Below are 20,132 nucleotides of genomic sequence, written 5' to 3' on the forward strand. Positions count from 1 at the left end.
CTTTATCTCCCAAAAGCTGGTTCTGGTGGGTGTTTTCTCCCAACAACAAGAAAATAACTGCTATCTACCATTTTCTTTATAGTGGTACTCCTCTGGATCTCCACTTGGTGGGGAAAACAGTATGTCATTTAAAGAAAAAAACACCTCATGTTTCATCTAGAAATGGACTAAGGTAAGAAATTCTAAGATAATCAATATATTGATGACATCAACTAAACATTTTAAAAAACAACATACACTAAGCTAGAAAGCACTCCAAAATAATACTCACTGTGACAAAGGAAACTGCAGCAGGGTCCTGGTACTGAACCAATAGTGTCTCTACTGGGAGCTGTATTTTGGGGCGGCTTTTAATACGCTTATTCAAATGGACCAGCAGTTCCATTACCTAAAACAGAAATAAAAGAACTGAACTTATCACTCATATCTTAAAAATAAATTCATTTCACAATAAATTACTACTTAATGAAAAGTAGGTATTTTACTCTTCTGAAGAACATAAACTTAACATTTCAGAAAGAGAATGCACAATATCAGAATCTCCCAAGACTATCATAAAAGGAAACAGCCAATCCTACTGTTCCAGATACTTGTGGCCTGCCAGGCCCAGAATCACTTTGGGGGAAAAAAGTGGCAGGAACATTTAGTTCTGAAGACCTGATGAATCCCAAGCAAACAATCATTTTTAAGAAAGTCTAAAAGAATCTGACTAAATCCCAGAGTGGTAAGAATTCATAAAAGTAAGGTCTGAATTATAAAAGAATTATAAAAAACATTTTATCCTCAAAAACATATCATAGTACTAAAATAATTTAAATTTAAAAATAACAACCTTGAGCCGGGCGTGGTGGTGCACGCCTTTAATCCCAGTACTCAGGAGGCAGAGGTAGGAGGATTGCCATGAATTCAAGGCCAGCCTGAGACTACAGAGTGAATTCCAGGTCAGCCTGAGCTAGAGTGGAACCCTACCTCAAAAAAAAAAAAGGAAAGGAAGGAAGGAAGAAAAGAAAGGGAAATATAAAGGCTTAAAACAAATGGCCTCAATTTTGCTCTAACATATTATGTTACTAAGAGAAAAGAAATTGGATACTGAGATATGATTTTTTGAAACCTCACTTAAGAAAGATTAAAGACTGTAGTGTAACCATCCTACAGGCCCACAGCAAGTACGCCATTTCATTTCTGAAATTTGTGTTGTAACCTCAAAGCAAGCACTAATGAGAGTTCTAAATATGTCCAAAAACATCAAAAAACACTCAAAGGAATCTAGGTCAAAATTAAAACCTAAGAGTTATATACAAGAATAAAAAAGAAATCTATAACCAGTTTATTAAATGAGTAATAAAAATAAAAGTAGGTTCCATTTGTCAAGCATTAGAATGCATTCTGTGCTAATGCACAGCATTATGCATTCCTTGTCTAGTATGATTCCCATAACTACTGGTGAGGTAATGTGACCATTAGCATTTTACAGATAAGGAATCAGAGGTTTCAAAGAAAAGAAATAATCTGTCCAGAGAGACCAAATGACAAATGGCAAAATCAAGATATGATTTTGTCCATTTTCTTTAATAAATTTTATTTCTTTACTTATTTATTAGAGAAAGAGAGAGACAGAGGAGAGGAAAGTATGGGCATGCCAAGGCTTCTTGCTGCTGAGAATAAACTAGAATCGTGTGCCATTTTGTGCATCTGGCTTTACATGGTATTGGAGAATTGAACCTGGGCTGGCAGGCTTTACAGGCAAGTGCCTTTAACTTATGAGCCATCATTCCAGCCCTAAAGCCCATTTTTAAAAATATTTTATTTATTATTGAAGAGGGTGAGAAAGAGAGAGGGAGGGAAGGAGGGAAGTAAGGAATTGGGCACACCAGGACCTCCAGCCATTCCAAACAAAGTCCAGACACATACACCACCTTGTGCATCTTGCTTATGTGGAGACTGGGGAATCGAACCTGGGTCCTTAAGAGGCTTCACTGGCAAGTGCCTTAATTGCTAAGCCATCTCTCCAGCCTTAAAGCCCATTTTTTAACCTTCTCAAATACTGGTATTTGATCTCAAGTTACCTGCAGTGTAACACATGATACCTTACAAGAACCTAGATATAAATCTTTCCCTTCCACTCGTAGCTCCTTCTAATGCCCTGCCTGGTCCTGATCTGTTATTATAGGAGAAATCAGGGTGAATCATGCTGAGGTAAAAAGCCCTCCCGACATTCTCATCCAGACTTACTCCTAGGACTCTGAAAATTTATTATTGATGGTGGCAATTTTATCACTGTAAATACTGATGAGTTTTCTAAATTTGGTTCTATATTTTATAGATCATCTATAAACCAAACAAAAATTTAAAAATTAAATTTAAAAAATAAGCTAAACTTGTCATTCACCTTGGCTAATTAGAAAACAGTTAAGTTGACAGTATAATTACAGAATTGCCAGCTTTTAGTGCATAGCATTTTATCCACCGGTTTTATTATTCATTTCAAATGCAAAAATGACAGTGTACAGCTCAACAAATGTTCACACAAAGAACCTGCAATAGCCACCACAGCCTTCAAACACTGTGTCCCATCACCCTGCAGCTGACTAATTGTTCTTCCCTAAAGGAAACCATTATCCAGAAATTTTAAAAATATTTTATTCATTTGCAAGCAGAAAGAGAGAGAGAATAAATATGAATGGGTACACCAGGGCCGCTTGCCACTACAAGCTAACTCCAGATGCCACTTTGTGCATCAGGCTTTAAGTCGATACTGGTGAAATCAAACCTAGGCCATCAGGCTTTCAAGAAACTACCTTTAACTGCTATGCCATCTCTTCAGCCCCACTATTCTGAACTTGCACATCATTTTTTAATTTGTATCACACGTGAACTCAATTGTTTGGTTAAATTGAACACTGTATTTGAGAGCCACCTCTGTTGTTCCTCATAGTACCACACTTTCATTCCTCTAATATGAAAATACCACTATTAACTTGCTTTCCTGAAAAACTTGAAACTATTTCTAGTTTGGACTACTATAAATAGTGCTGATGCAAATAGTATTAGATATGCCCCTTGATGCTCCTATGTACACATTGGACATAACCCTAGGACTAGAAATGCTTGGTCATGGAGAATGCCTATGTTCAACTTCAAGAGAGATTTCCAAATAGGTTCCAAAGTGATTATACTAATTTACACTATCAGCAGTATATGAGAGTTCAAGTTGTTCCACAACCTTGCCAATACTGAGTATGATCAGGATTTAATTTTTAACTACTCTGATGACAGTGAATATAAACAGCTGCTATAACTTCATTTCAAGATTCATCCATTTTCCTGCAAATCTCATAACTTCATTACACAGGCCCAGAAAGCCAAACGTCACATGTTCTCTCTCTTATGCGGATCCTAGCTATAGATGATTGGACTTCCATGTGAGCAGAAAAAACTCAGTAACAGAGGCCAGTAAACTATGAAGGAGATATAAAGGGAATAGAAAGTGAGGGAGGGAGGGGGTACTTCATAGGATGGTATTGTATATGTGCAAGTAGAAGAATAGATTAAAGGGGGTGAAAAGGTCCAAGTGAGTTCAGGGGAAGAGATTGAGTAAAGGAAAGGTAGAGGGAGGGCTAATCAAAATCTAAGAAGATATAAATAAATCATATGGAAACCTACTTTTTTGGACAATGGGACACTCAGGAGCCATAAGTTATTGCTAGAAAATTTTCAGTGCCAGGATGGGATACCTTCCAGTGAGTTGTTGGCCAGTGAGGTCCCTGATGCCTCCAAAACATTACAGGCCATTGCCTAGGCCCTTGGTTTCCCACCAAGAGTACATGGTAAGAGCCTATCGCTAAAGAGTCCACATATTTGGGCTGCAAGGTCACTGAGAAACCTTGCTGGAGCTGAGCTGAAAACCTCTTCTATATAGACCAGCTGACAGAAAACTGGAAAAAACCATGCTGCATGCAGTTTAATGAGAGAGAGAGAGAGAGAGAGAGAGAGAGAGAGAGAGAGAGAGAGAGAGATCACCAGTGAAGATAGCCAAAAGGGAACACTGCAAGCCTTATAATTGGTCAGCCAGGCCAAATGAGCCAACTGGTGCAATAGTGGCATGTCTATCATGGTGGAAACCAACTGCCCTCTAATTGGACTAGAGGCCCGCTTCTTGGGTGGGAATGCATCCCTGATGCTAAAAACTTAAAAAAGAGGTAGTCATGAGCCCTAGGGGTGTAACATCTGCCACTGTCTGGCTAAATGTATACATTATGCTCATCAAACTGCCCAGTAAACACTTCTCTTAATGTTCATACCCATATATTAATGCTACTCTCACTTTTGGTAGAGAACCTTCTCTTTTCAGATGGTAGTGACCTTGTAATGACTCAGAAGGCACCATGGTGCTGGGAAGAAATGACAGAGAAGTGCTCAGTACTGAAATATCTCTATCACATATTCCAAGGCTCAGGAACCCTTGAATAAAAGGTGGCAGAAAGAATATAAGAGCGAAGTAAGGGTAGAACTCCTTACAATGTGCTCCTCCAGACACAAAATGGCCTGGATATCCATGACCTCACAGTGCCTAACACTACTTATACAAGACCATCATAATAGGAGGAAAAGACCACAACATCAAGATAAAAAAGAGAATAAGACAGGGAGGGGATATGATGGAGAGTGGAGTTTAAAAGGGGAACGTGGGGGGAGAGATGGCACTACCATGGGATATTGTTTACAATCATGGAAGTTGTTTCCAAAAAAATTAAGCCAGGCGTGGTGGCACACACCTTTAGACCCAGCACTTGGGAGGCAGAGGTAGGTGGATCCCCATGAGTTTGAGGCCACCCTGAGATTACATAATGAATTCCAGGTCAGCCTGGGCTAGAGTGAGACCCTACCTCGAAAAACCAAAAAAAATAAAAAAATAATTAACAAGAAAAGGCTGCTATAATAGGACATGCTGGTACATACCTTTGCCTTTAATCCTAGCACTTGGGAGGCAGATGCAGGAGTACTGCTGTGAGTTTAAGGTCAGCCTGAAATAATGAATTCCAGGTCAGCTTGGGCTAGAGCAAAAAAAAAAAAAAAAAGGCACCAGGCATGGTGGCGCACGCCTTTAATCCAGCACTTGGGAGCAGTGGTAGGAGTACTGCCATGAGTTCAAGGCCACCCTGAGACTCCATAGTGAATTTCCAGGTCAGCCTGGGCTAGAGTGAGACCCTACCTCAAAAAAAAAGAAAAGAAAAACCTGACTATAGCAACAGAATTCTATATAACAAACTTCATTTTCTTTACAATAGGAAATTTATACTAATGAGTGTCCATAAAAATCCAAAATGTTTTGAAGCCGGGTGTGGTGGCGCAAGTCTTTAATCCCAGCACTCGGGAGGCAGAGGTAGGAAGATTGCCATGAGTTCAAGGCCACCCTGAGAATACAGAGTGAATTCCAGGTCAGCCTGGGCTAGAGTGAAACTCTACTCAAAAAAAAAATCCAAAATGTTGCTCCCAATTTGCCAGCTATTTGATAGAATATCCTGATGAAGCCTAATATACATTATGAAACTGATGACAAGGAGTCAGAAATTTCACAACTGAAATTCAACAGATAAAATTGGTACAGTTAATTCTAGTACAATTATAAAATTTCAGATGTGCAAGGGTATAGCTCAAGAGTAGCTGCCTAACATGTTCAACATCTTGGACTTAATACTCAGCATGAGGGGGAAGTTACATGGTAAGATTGTATATGAATGAGTTCTATTTTTAAAAATCTGCTTTCAGATGACATTCTTATTTGTACATGGTGGAAATAGGAAAAGCTGCATTCTAAATTTGTGCTCAGTATTTTCAACCTATGTTTATTAACAGTGATATAAGAATGACAATTATGACATTGGTTCTATTATTTGCAAGACCTTAGTACACGACCACACAAACTACAGAAGTGGAAATATCTATCAAGAGTTGACCATCTTGTAGGTGTGTCCAAGCTTTTGATGCTGTGACATGACAGTTTCTTCTATAATGCTCACTCTCATGAACTACACAAATGGATTCCAAATAAAATTGCAAAATATTCCCGTATGTTTTAAGTAAGTTTATGATTTTTGTATTGGGCCACTTTCAAAGTTATTTTTGGACATATGGGGCCACATAGAGCCCATGGGCCACAGACTGAACATGCACGATGCAGTCAAAATAATATGCAAGAAAAATACATATATTACTTTCAGAGTCACTTTTATCTTCGTTCTTACATTCCATCACTAACTGCTTAAGTACTAAATTTACTTTCATAAATAAGCTAAAGAATAAACATTAAAACAGGCAGAAGAGGGCTGGAACGATGACTTAGTGGTTAAGGCACTTGTCCGTGAAGATTAAGGACTCTGGTTCAATTCCCCAGTACCCATGTAAGCCAAATGCACAAGAAGGCACATTTGTTCAGAGTCCGTTTACAGTGGCTAGAACCCTGGCACATGCTCTCTCCCTCTCTTATAAGTAAATAAACAAATAAAAGTATTTTTCAAAAAAACAGGATGGGGTCCAACTCCCCAAAACCCATGTAAGCCAGATACACAATGTAGTACATGTGTCATTTGTAGTGGCTGGAGGCCCTGGTGTGCCAATTCTCATTCTGTCTGTCCCTCTTCTCTATCTCTCTCTGCTGACAAATAAATATAAGAAAAAAACATGCAGCCAGGCAAGGTAGCACACACCTTTAATCCCAGCACTCAAGCGGCAGAGGTAAGACAATCACCATGAGTTCGAGTCCACCCTGAGACTACATAGTAAATTCCAGGTCAGCCTGAGCTAGAGTGAGACTCTACCTCAAAAAAACAAAAAAACAAAAAAACAAAAAAAAAAGACATGCAAAAGAATGAATGAACATGATTAGCTATTGTGTGGAAGCAGTGTCTGGAAGAAATCATTTGAAATTTGGTTATGTTTATTAAGTCTACATTTGTAAAGTACAGTGTTAGTTGTGCGAGACAAGGCAAATTACTTAACTTCTCTGAGTTTCAGGTTTTTTAAATCTATAAAATAGGATGAAAACACCTATACCTCGGAGTTGTTAAAAATAAGCAGAGATGCCAGGCATGGTGGCGCATGCCTTTAATCCCAGCACTCGGGAGGCAGAGGTAGGAGAATCACCATGAGTTCAAGGCCACCCTGAGACTACATAGTGAATTCCAGGTCAGCCTGGACTAGAGTAGACCTTGCCTTGAAAAACCAAGACCAAAAAAAAAAAAAAAAAAAAAAACCTTAACCACACAAAATAAGCAGACATAATGTCCACACAAGCATTGTATATTATTACAGCTTAAGCTTTTCCAGTTGTATAACTCAGATGATAACATCTCAAAGACAGTTGTAAAGATTAAATGAAAACATCTGTCAAAAGAGTAAAACAGCCGGGCGTGGTGGCGCACGCCTTTAATCCTAGCACTCAGGAGGCAGAGGTAGGAGGATCGCTGTGAGTTCAAGGCCACCCTGAGATGACAGAGTGAATTCCAGGTCAGCCTGGGCTAGAATGAGACCCTATCTCGAAAAACCAAAAAAAAAAAAAAAAAAAAAGAGTAAAACAATGGGTTGAGGAGATAGCTTAGTGATTAAGACATGTGCCTGCAAAGCCAAGGGAGCCACGTTCAATTCCCCAGGACTCACGTAAGTCAAATGCACAAGGTGGCATATGCATCTGGAGTTTGTTTGCAGTGGCTGGAGGCCCTGGTGTGCCCATTCTCCCTCTCTTTCTGTCTCTTTCTCTCTCTCAAATAAATAAATAAAACTTTACCAGATGGGCGTGGTGGCGCACACCTTTAATCTCAGCACTCGGGAGGCAGAGGTAAGAGGATCGCCCGTGAGTTCGAGGCCACCCTGAGACTACATAGTTAATTCCAGGTTAGCCTGGGCTAGAGTGAGACCCTACCTCGAAAAACAAAAATAAATAAATAAAACTTAAAAATAAAAACAGATGTAAAACAATGTTAAGCTACATCAGGTGTCTTAGCTATTAAATTTTATTTCCCTTCCTCTAAAGTTTCCATAATTAACAACAAACCCCACTTCCAAGGAAAAAATAATTATATATATATATATATATATATATACACACACACACACACATACATACACACACATATATGATATATATATATACACACACACACACACACATACACACACACCATAATTATTAACTAATGTAAGATGCTAATGCTACACTTGTACATCAAAACACATTAAAATAAAATTATTAAATCTAAAAGAAAAAAAACAGAAAAACAAACAGTAGAAAGCTTTAATTCATTATTATCAATTAATAAAACTGGAAGACATAATATATAATGTTGCCAATGAACAGTCTTAAGGCATATTGAGCTCCACATTTCACAAACAAGAATATTCTTTTCATCTTATGAAGGGTTTTTCTTATGAACACTAGAATATACTACACTTTAGTACTGGGATCGTAACTCAGTGGTAGAGCACATGCTTGTCATACACAAGGACCTGATGGTACCCTGCTCAAGTAACACCAAAGAAAAGAAGTTTGAGAGGTCATAACTGTCCCACACTAGGTCTCAGTCCAGAAATGAGAAAATTTTACATGAAATATTTTAGACCTAAAAACAATGTTTAGTAATTAAGTAAAAAATAAAACCAAATACTACAGATCAATGTAACTCTAAGATGTAAACAAAACAGCAATCAAAGATAAATTCATACACTGAGGTTTCTGTTGATTCTAAAAAGTTTCTGTTGGTTTTATAAGAAAATACCATAATTAAAGAAAAACTTACATTTGATGATGAAGCTTACATTTTGAAATTCAAATCCTAGTTCAACTACTCAGATCTTTGCCTTTAAAACTTCATTAAACTTCCAAACCTCAATTTTAATGTGTAAAATGTTAAAAATGCCTACCCCATATTATCTTGTAAAATTAAAATTGTAACTCCTTAGCACTTTTCTTGATACATAATAATCATTTTATATTATATAAATTAAAATCTAGTATGTGGGCAAAGCAAAAGGAAATCATTTGAATGAAAAACCATACACTTAACAGAAAGAAAGCAATGTAAACACTGGTAAACCTTTTTAACGGCCTATAGAAACAATAAAACCTGGGCTGGGTATAGTTCAATGGTTGACTGCTTACCAAGCATATACAATGCGCTGGATTAGATAACCAGCACCAGATAAATTATTAATCATAATAGATAAAATTAGGAACAAATGGAATTTAGAAGAATAATAGGATAAATAGTACAACAGAAGTAAATGATACACAGCCTCAAATTGAACATAGATACTGGAGATGGATGATTTTCTACTCATACATAAAATGCAAAGAAACAAAGTATCGTAGTAAGTGAGGTTTGTTTGTTTGTTTTTAAGTTACTGAAAATACTTAGCCTAAACTAAGGTAAAGGCTCTCTGGCTACTTCCTAAATCTACTTGTGGAATCACTTCACATCTCTCCAGCACAGCACCGGATGACTATCACTACAACCAATACTCTTGGAATGGGTGCCCTGGAATCCCTGTTTCCTCCTATTATTGTTCCTCTAATCCACTGGGGCATCTCTTTGTCTTCTTCAGTTCCCTAAGGGCTTCACACTCAGTCCCTGCTCAGAATCCATGTACTAACAAAAAGCCTTTAATGGTTCCTCTCATCTCTCAGTCTGGCTACTCCCTGTATCCCTTCCACTCACACTAGGTCATAATCATGCCCAAACATGTTCTTTCATTTAATATGCTCCTATTTCTGGTGGTTTCAATCAGATGTCCCCCATAAACTCATGTGTTTTGAATATGTGGTCCCAGATGGTGGCAACTTGAGAGGTAGAATCTTTCTGAAGGAGAGACTGGCTTAGGGATATTACAGCCAGCTGCCCCTTGCTAGAGTTCAGCTCACCCTTCTGCTGTCATTTTCCACCTGCTGGGGCAGAGGTGATGTCCAGCCTCTCTCTCTTCATGCTGTTTTCCCCTGACAACATGAAGTTTTCCCTAGAGACTGTAAGCCAAAGTAAAAACTTGCCTCTCATCAGCTACTGGTCAGGTACCTTGTCCCAGCAACAAGAAGGTAACTGCAACACTATTCCACCTTAGCATATGTCATTGTTTAAATATGAAATGTCCACCATAAGCTCATGTGTTTTAAATACCTGATCCTCAGCTTGTGATACTATTTTAGAAGGTTCTGAAACCTTTAGGACATGGAGTCTCACTGGAGGAAGTGGGTAACTAAGGAACCAGCCTCACTTCCTATCATCTCTCTGCTTCCTGGCTATGAATGCAATGTTTCTACAGTCATGTCTTCTCACATGAACTATATCACTTATCATTTCTTTTTAAAAATATATTTATTTATTTGCAAGCAGAGATAGAGAAACGACAGACAGAGAGAATGGGTATACCAGGGCCTCTAGACACTGAAAACAAACTCCAGATGCATGCACCACTTTGTGCATCTAGCTTTACATGAGTGCTGGGGAATGGAACTAAGGTTGTTAGGTTTTCAGGCAAGCGCCTTAACCACTGAGCAATCTCTCCAGCCCCACTTAACACTTCTTAAACACTGAGCCAAAATAAATTCTTCCTTTCTACTTCTTTTTCAAGTATTTTACCACACCAAACAACAAAAGTAACTAAGATAGCATGTACCATAAGTTGCAAGTGCATACTATTTGTCTGACTGTTTAATAATAGTTTACCCAGTAGGTGTTTCTTTCATTCACAATACATACCACCCTTACACATAGCACATAGAAGATAATAAATAACCAGACTGACAAAACTAAGAACACACACACCAATTTGTGAAGGGCCTTTCAGACCTTGCTATCCTGAAAGTATAAGAAGGTGATAGAAGGATTTTAGATAGTAAAGTGAGGACTGGAGAGATGGCTTAGCAGTTAAGGCATTTGCCTGTGAAACCAAAGGACACAGGTTCCATTCCCAAGGACCCACGTAAGCCAGATGCTATCCTGAAAATATCAGAAGACCATAGAAGAATTTTAAATAGTAAAGTGAGGGCTGAAGAGATGGCTTAGCAGTTAAGGCATATGCCAAATATAAATCTACTTCAGTAAAGAAGGCTTAATAGCAGGCATGACAAATATATCCTAAGTCTGTCCATTCCTTCCTGCAAACTTAACATTCTTTTTTGTAATTTATTTATCTATTTGCAAGCAGAAAGAGAGTGTGTGTGAGAATGAGAGAGAGGGAATAAGCACACCAGGTCCTCTTGTTACTGTAAAAGAAGTCCAGATTCATGTACCACTTTGTACATCTGGCTTTACATGGATAATGGAAAATCAAACGCAGACCATCAGGTTTTGTAAGCAAGTACCTTTCACCACTGAGCTATTTCTCCAGCTTTCATAACAGACATGATGAAAGTATCTTTTCCCCAATAAACCATCAAGTCTTAGAATTCCTCTCAGAGCAGAAAGTCACGCCAACCAGTTAGTATAACTCAAGGGGTGAAACTTGTTGAGAGCTAAAAGACTAGAAGGTCTGTCATAAAATAAACTGGAAAAATATTAATGAATTATGTTATAAACCAAAGGGGGAAATGTTCCATGTAGAACAACTTGATGTTACAGTTATCTAACTTTGTTGCACATAATTTCATAGAGTTTTAAAATAGAAGTGATATAATATTTTGCTTTTAAAATATGTATTTGCTTATCTTTAGTGAAGGACATATTTACCATCTAACAATAACTACAGGGCACACTGCCCCTTACCACATTGACTTCTATACTGGGTTTTTGATCAGTATACAGTAATTCTCTCAATTAAATTACCTGGCACAACAGCAAGTATACAGTGGGTCTAAATGCAGTTCTAATACACACATAACTTTTATATCATGAAAGCTAGTTCTAAGCTTACCATCCATTTAAAGGACCATACTTAGGACCGTGGACCTATGTTTCAACAACGGGAATAGAGAACACATTTAGCGAGATATATATCTCCATCCACTTATAGGCTATTTAATTTCCCCAACCATGTCCACATGCTTACCTTTTTTCGTACTCCTTCTTGCGTGCTGGACAGTTTAAGTAAAACAGGAGGGAGGAATTTAGATATAATATTTTGTAACTGTTCATCTGTTTCAGCATGGCCAAGTCGTAAAAAGACCCGTTCAAGCTGATCTATAATATAAAAAGAAAACAAAAGAGAACTTGGCAATCAAACACAACCAAACCTATTTTTATAGCTTAATCCTTTTCTTTTACACATCAGATCCCTCAGTTAGAACTTGTACCAGACTAAGCTCTGTTGACAGATGATTCTGACACAGCCAGAAAGCAACACTAGAAAGGTCTACTAGCTAATTATGCTATCTTACAAATGTTCAGGACATTTAATCTCTGGAAGGAAAACAGCCAATAGTAACCTAATTCTCTCCTACCCAAGTTATTAAATTTTTCTTTTTTTTTTTGGTTTTTCAAGGTAGGGTCTCACTCTGGCCTCGAACTCTCGGTGATCCTCCTACCTCTGCCTACCAAGTGCTGGGATTAAAGGCGTGTGCCACCACGCCCAGCTCCAAGTTATTAAATTTTTCTAAAGGACATAGTTACTAGAAAGGTTACAAGATTTTTGAAGGAATCTTCTAGACCAGGCTAGCAGAGCAAGGCAGGGTAATTTTAATCAAATGCCAAAGACCAAAGAACTTTAGTGAAACCATCTAACTGATGGATTTCTCCAAAAACAAAACCATAGTGAATTCCAAGTCAGCCAATAATAGAAACATGTCAGAAGGCAGAACCATGGGGTTGTGATAAATAAAACACAATCTGTGGTGAACTACAGAGTAAGCCACACTTTATCTTCAACCAATATACTGCATGGCAGAGAAGAAGATGACAGTAGGGAAAACCTACACAATGCCAGGTATTTGATTGTGAAGAATTACTGTTGGGTCTGAAGAGATATCTCAGCGTTAAAAGCCTGACAATGCAGGTTCAATTCCCCAGTATCCATGAAAAACCAGATACAAACATCTGAAATTTGTTTGCAAAGGCTAGATACCCTGGAGTGCCCATTCTCGTTTATATATTCTATCTTTGCTTTCTCTCTCTTCTGTCTTCTATTTTTCACCTCAAATAAATCACCAAATTGTTTTTAATTTTTTTAACAGAAAAAGATTTAATTAAACAACGCTCTTGTGAATCATCCATTATGAGAGAAACTACATACATTTTAATGGTTTACAAAACTTCTTATATATTAGCCGGGCACGGTGGCGCACGCCTTTAATCCCAGCACTCGGGAGGCAGAGGTAGGAGGATCACTGTGAGTTCGAGGCCACCCTGAGACCCCATAGTGAATTCCAGGTCAGCCTGGGCTAGAGTAAGACCCTACCTCGAAAAAAAAAAAAAAAATTCTTATATTGGGGAAAAAAAAACAAAAGTTTTGCATTCAATACAATAAATTTGAAAAGAATTACTATTAAACTTTCAGGTATCCCTAGTATGCATGAGACTACAGGTTTGAGCTCCACCACTGAAAATAAAAAGTAGTTACTATTATGATATTTATGTTTGTTTTGTAAACATTCTTGCCAAAATTACCAATGGTTTTGTGTGCAGTGGTAGATGCTTATAATCCTGGCACTTAGAAAGCGAGGCAGGAGGATTAATGTAAGTTTAAGACCAGCCTAGGATACATAGCAAGACCCTGTCTCAAAAAGAAAACTTATCATTACCAATGAGCTAGAAATATTATATATCTTGATGTGAGTGGCATACATTTTTAAAATTTCCTTAAGTTCATATTTTCCATTGTATCAACCCTATCTAAATTTAAGACTATATTTAGGGGCTGGAGAGATGGCCTAGTGATTAAGGCACTTGCCGTTGAAGCCAAGGGCCCATGTTCGACTCTCCAGATCCCACTTCAGCCAGATGCACAAAGGTGAGGCAAGTCAAGGTCACACATGCTCATTAGGTGGCACAAGCATCTGGAGTTCAACTGCAGTGGCTGAGGCCCTAGTGTGCGAATTCTCTCTCTCTCTTGCTCTCTCTAAAATAAAAATCTTTTTGAAACAATATAAATAAATAAATAATATTTTTAAAAACTTCTAGAGCCGGGCGTGATGGCACATGCCTTTAATCCCAGTACTTGGGAGGCAAAGGTAGGAGGATCGCCGTGAGTTCAAGGCCACCTTGAGACTACATGGTGAATTCCAGGTCACCCTGAGCTAGAGTGAGACCCTACCTCAGAAAAATAAAATAAAAAAGAAAGAATATATTTAGGAGCTGGAGAGATGGCTCAACAGTTAAGGCACTTGCCTGCAAAGTCAAATGGCCCAAGTTCGATTCTCTAGTACCTACATAAAGCCAGATACACAAGGTGGCACAAGCATGTGGGGTTCATCTGCAGTGGCTAGAGGCTCTCAGAAGCACCCATTCTCTCCGCCTCTCTTCTACCTCTCTACTTGCAAATAAATATATATTTTTAAATATAGTTAGAGGGCTGAAGGAATGGCTTAGCGCTTGAGGCATTTGCCTGCAAAGCCAAAGGACCCAGGTTCAATTCTCCAGGACCCACATTAGCCAGATGCACAAGGGGGCACACACATCTGGACTTTGTTTGCAGTGGCTGGAGGCCCTGGTGTGCCCATTCTCTCCCCCACTTTTTCTGTCAAATAAATAAGTATTATTATTAATAATAATATATTTAGAGACTTCTAGGTAAGATGGCTGCAAAGGAGTCACACAAAACAGCCTGGGGAGGGATTTAAGCAAAACCACTGCAAAATACACACTTCCTGTGAAAAGTGAAGGTGTATAGATTTTTATCAGCCACAACAGAAGCAGGAGAGACCAAGATCCATCAGAAAGGAGGAAACCAGCCAGAATCCCATGGAGGCACCTGAGGCCCACACACCCACCCACATCCGCACAGCTACCTGGCCAAGTGACCAATTGCAGCAGCAAAGACCAAACAAGTGGATTTTACAACCTCATCAAAACTGATGGGGTGACAGCAGAGATCAGCTAAGGAGCTGCTGAAAGGGATACAGGTGGGACCAACAGAGCAGTTCCAGTACAACTCCAGGCTTCCTGCACTCCCCCATCCCCCAACTGACAGAACCACTAACGTCCAGAGAACCCATTCATCAGAGCTACTCAGAGCACCAGCTCAACAACACAACATAGAGGGATTGAGGTGGGTACTCAGCATTGGTGAGGTTGCAAGCCACCCTAAAAGGTAATGAGGCCAACCGACAAAAAAGCAGGTACAGGGCTGGAGAGGTGGCTTAGCGGTTAAGGCACATGCCTGTAAAGCCTAAGACCCCAGTTCGATTCTCCAGATCCCAAGTAAGAGAGATGCACATGGTGACGCATGTATCTGGAGTTCATTTGCAGTGGCTAAGTGGCTAGAGGCCCTGGCATGCCTGCCCACCTCCCGTCCCTCCCTCCCTCTCTCTCTCTCTCCCCCGCCCGTCTCAAACAAATAAAAATAAAATCTTTGAAAAAAAAAAATTTAAGCAGGTACATAGGCCTACAATGGTGTTAATCTCTCTTTCCATGTCAGAGCAGGTTATGGGTTACATATTCATTGTTGGCTTTACCATTTTCAACTAAGCTGCATTTGAGTATTGACCATTGTTGCCTTTGATGCTTTCAGATTCATTGGGCCTTTGTCTTTTTCTTCTGTCATTATTGGGAACAGGGTCTGATTCAGACCCAGGCTGACCTGGAACCCATTTCAGAATAGAAATCTCAATATCCAAGATGATAGGATTAAGGATATATAGCAACACACACCCTTAGGGATTTTGGCATCAAGTTTGTGTCAATCCACACATTTGCATTCTCTGTGCTGGTTTTTAGTGAATGAGTGTACTGTTCAGTTGAATTTTAGAATTTTGCCAGTAAACTGTTCCACCCAGCCCACTAGAATAGCAGGCAAACTCAACACCTAGGATTACTACTACAGTTGGAATGGCGTACAAGAGCTACACATGGCACCTTAAAATCCTACTCTGAAGGTACATGAAGTTGGACTTCCAAGTTAAAGAGCACTGCAGAAAATTAGAAAACCCAAGGATCAAATCAACTCAGGATGCAAAGACTGCTACATTATAATACAAGAAACAAAGAATCAAGACAGTACAACCCCACCAAAAAATTATAAATCCATCAGAAATGACCCTCAATGAGACTGTCATTACAAGACAGGAGTACAAAAAATAGAAATACTAAAGAAAAATAGGCAGAAATTCTAACACTGAAAACACAGCCAAATAAAAAAACCCTGGAAAGTCTCATCAGTACCATGAATGGAGAACAGAATATCTAAACTAGAAGACCAGGTGGCAGATCTAATGCAGTTCAACAAAGAGAAAGAGAAGCTAATAGGAAGGCATGATTGGGAATTTCAAGATTTCTGGGACACTATGAAAAGATCAAACAAGACTTCAGGGTATAGTAGGAGAAGAATTTCAATCCAAAAGCAAACTAGGCATTTTCAATAAAATCATGGAAGAAAAATTTCCCTAGTTTGGGAAAGAAATGCCAAAGCAGACACAGGAAGGTTTTAGAACACCAAAAGGACAAAAATGGAAAGAACCTCTCCTCACCATGTTATAACTAAACTACTAAACACACAAAACAAAGAAAATACATTTAAAGCAGTTAGAAAGAAAAAGCAAGTCACCTGTAAAGGCAAGCCCATCAGGATCACAGAAGACTACTCAAAACAAACTTCAAAGCCAGAAGGGCTTGGAATGATATATTCCAACTTCTGAAAGATAACAACTGTCAACCAAGATTACTTTATCCCACAAAGCTATCTATCCCAATTGAAGGAGAAATAAGGACATTCCACAACAAAAACAAGCTAAAGGAATTTATGACAACTAAGCCAGCTCTACAGCAAATACCTGAAGGTTCCTTAATGCTAAAGAAAAAGCAAAGTACACACATGAGGAAACAGGAAAAAATAAACCATACTCAAATAACAGTTAAAACAAGAAACTAAAGGGAAACAAAAAACACTACAAAACAAGAAGAATGGCCAACAATAAACATAAACCTTTCAATATTAATATCAATGGCCTCAATATGCCCCAACAAAAATACACAGGCTTGCAGACTGGATTAAAAGGCAGGATGCTGCTGTTTGTTGCCTCCAGGAAACTCATCTCTCAATAAAAGCTAGACACTGGGTGAAAGGATGGAAAACCGTATTTCAAGCAAATAGGCCTAGGAAACAAGCATGGGTTGCAATCTTAATATCTGACAGGACAGACGTCAAACCAACATTAGTGAGGAAAGATACAGAAGGTCACTTCATACTGATTAAAGAAACACTCCAACAACTTTTTTGGACAATGGAACACTCAGCAGCCATTGATTGTTGCTAGAAAATTTTCAGTGCCAGGGATGGGATACCTTCCATTGCCAAGACCCTTGGTTTCCCACCAGGAATAGATGGTAAGACCCTATTGCTCAAGACTCCACATACTTGGGCTGCAAGGCCACTGAGAAATCCTGCTGGAACTAAGATGAAAACCTCCTCCATGTAGACCAGCTGACAGAAAGCTGGAAGAAGCCATTCTGCATGCAGTTCAGTGGGAGACAGAGAAATCACCAGTGAAGGTACTCAACAGTGGACACTGCAAGCTTTATATTTTGCCAGCCAGGCCAAATGAGCCAATGGGTGCAATAGTGGCACATTTGTCGTGGTGGAAACCAACTGCCTTCTAATTGGATTGGAGGCCTGTTCCATGGGAAGGAATACATCCCTGATACTGAAAACTTAAAACAGGGGTAGTCATGAGCCCTAGGGGTGTAACATCTGCTGCTGTCTGGCTAAATGTATATACTATGCTTATCAAACTACCCAGTAAGCACTTCTCTTAATGTTCACACCCATATATTAATGCTACTCAACACTTTTGGTAGAGAATCTTTGCTTTTCAGATGGCAGTGACCTTGGGATAACACAGAAGGCATCATGGTGCTGGAAAGAAGTGACCAGAGTGCTCAGTATTGTAATATCTCTATCACACCTTCCAAGGCTCAGGGTCTAATGTGGAAGAGGTGGCAGAAAGAATGTAAGAGCCAAAGAAGTATAGCACTCCTTACAACATGCTCCCCCCAGACACAAAATGGCCTGGATATCCATGACCTCACAGTGCCCAACACTACCTACACATAAGAGGAGGAAAAGATCATGACATTAAAATAAATGAGAGAAAAATAAAAAAAAAATAATAAATAAATGAGAGACTGATCAAGATGGGGAGGGGATATGGAGAATGGAGTTTCAAAGGGGCAAGTGGGGGAAGGGAGGGTGTTACCACGGGATGTTTTTTATAATCATGGAAAATGTTAATAAAAATTGAGAAAAAAATTTGAAGAAATAAAAATCTTTAAAAAAGAAACACTCTAACAGGAAGACATTATAATCCTAAACATATATACACCTAACATGGGAGCTCCCAATTACATGAAACAAACATTGTTAGATTTAAGGTCACAAATAACACCAAACACAATTGTAGTAGATAACTTCAATACCCCATTCTCATCAACTGACAGGTCATCCCAGCAAAAAATAAAAGGAGACATCTGGATTAAATGATGTCATGAAACAAATGGACCTAAGAGATATCTAAAGAATGTTCCACCCAAATGCTACAAAATAAGCATTTTTCTCAGCAGCACATGGAATACTCTCCAAAATAGGCCATTTATTAGGACACAAAATGAATCTTAACAAATATAGGAAAACTGAAATAATCCCTTGTATTGTATCTGACCACAATGGGACTAAACTACAAATCAGCAGCATGAAAAACTACAGAGCATACAGAAATTCATGGACACTAAACACTACACTATTGAATAATGAATAGGTCATTTAAGATATCAAAAAGAAAATGAATGAATTCAAAAAAGCAAATAATAATGAAAATACAACAATATACCAAGAACTTTGAGACACAATGAAGGCAGTCTTAAGAGGGAAATTTGTACATCTAGGTGCCTATATTAAGAAACTTGAGAGTTCACAAGAATTAAATGCTTCACCTTAAGGCTTTGGAAAAAGAAGACCAAGGCAAACCGAAAATCAGTAAATGGGAAGAAATAATAAAAATTAGGGAATAAATTAATGAAATAGAAACCAAAAAAAAATCCAAACAATCAAAGAAACACAGTTGGTCTTTTGAAAGAGTAAACAAGATTGATAAACCCTGAGCAAATCTGAACAGAAGAGAGAAGAGACAAAAATTAATAAGATTAGAGATGAAAAAGATAACATTACAACAGAAACAAAGAAATTCAGAAAATCATACAGATATACTTTAAGAATATGTATGACTCTAATTTTGAAAGTCTGAAAGAAACGGATGATTTCCTTGATTCATATGACCTAGAAAAATCACATAGACCTATAAAAAGTACAGAGATCCAAACAATTATAAAAAGTCTCCCAACTAAAACAAGTCCAGGCACAGATGGATTCACTGGTGCATCTTACCAGACCTTCATGGAAGAACTAACACCACTGCTTCTCAAACTTTTCCATAAAATAAAAAAGGAAGAAATCCTACCAAACTCCTTCTACAAAACCAGAATCACCCTGATACCAAAACCAGACAAAGACAGAACAAAATAGAAAATTACAGACCAATCTCCCTAATGAACATAGATGTAAAATTTCTCAACAAAATATTAGCAAACAGAATACAAGAATATATCAGATCATTCACCCCAACCAAGTAGGCATTGTCCCAGAGATGCGGGGATAGTTCAACGTATACAGAACAATAAATGTAATGCATTATATGAATGGACTGAAGGACAAAAATCACATAATCATCGCATTAGATGCAGAAAAGGCACTTGACAAAATCTAACATCCCTTCATGATAAAAGTCCTACAGAGACTAGGAATAGAAGGAGCATATCTCAATATAATAAAGGCTATTTTGACAAACCTACAGCCAACATAAATAGTAAATGGAGAAAAACTTGAAGCTTTTCCACTAAAACCAGGAACAAGACGAGGATGTCCACTGTTCCCACTTTTATTTAATATAGTACTGGAAGTCTTAACCATAGCAAAAAGGCAAGAGACACACATAAAAGAGTTACAAA

General features: G+C 38.4%; 1 protein-coding gene across 4 annotated transcripts in view; it reads right to left on the minus strand.

The window, feature by feature from the left end:
- The window catches only part of Ecpas (Ecm29 proteasome adaptor and scaffold), a 154,344-nt gene that overhangs the window by 101,834 nt on the left and 32,378 nt on the right, over positions 1-20,132 (minus strand). For all 4 annotated transcript variants that reach the window (XM_045146666.1, XM_045146662.1, XM_045146650.1 and 1 more), the window contains 2 exons: positions 12,034-12,164; positions 272-388 (listed from right to left, as the gene is read on the minus strand). In XM_045146666.1, coding sequence (XP_045002601.1) covers positions 272-388; positions 12,034-12,164 — 248 coding nt within the window. The remainder of the gene's footprint in view (positions 1-271; positions 389-12,033; positions 12,165-20,132) is intronic.

The sequence above is a fragment of the Jaculus jaculus genome, chromosome 1 (genome assembly GCF_020740685.1).
Source record: "Jaculus jaculus isolate mJacJac1 chromosome 1, mJacJac1.mat.Y.cur, whole genome shotgun sequence".
Classification (NCBI taxonomy): Eukaryota; Metazoa; Chordata; class Mammalia; order Rodentia; family Dipodidae; genus Jaculus; species Jaculus jaculus.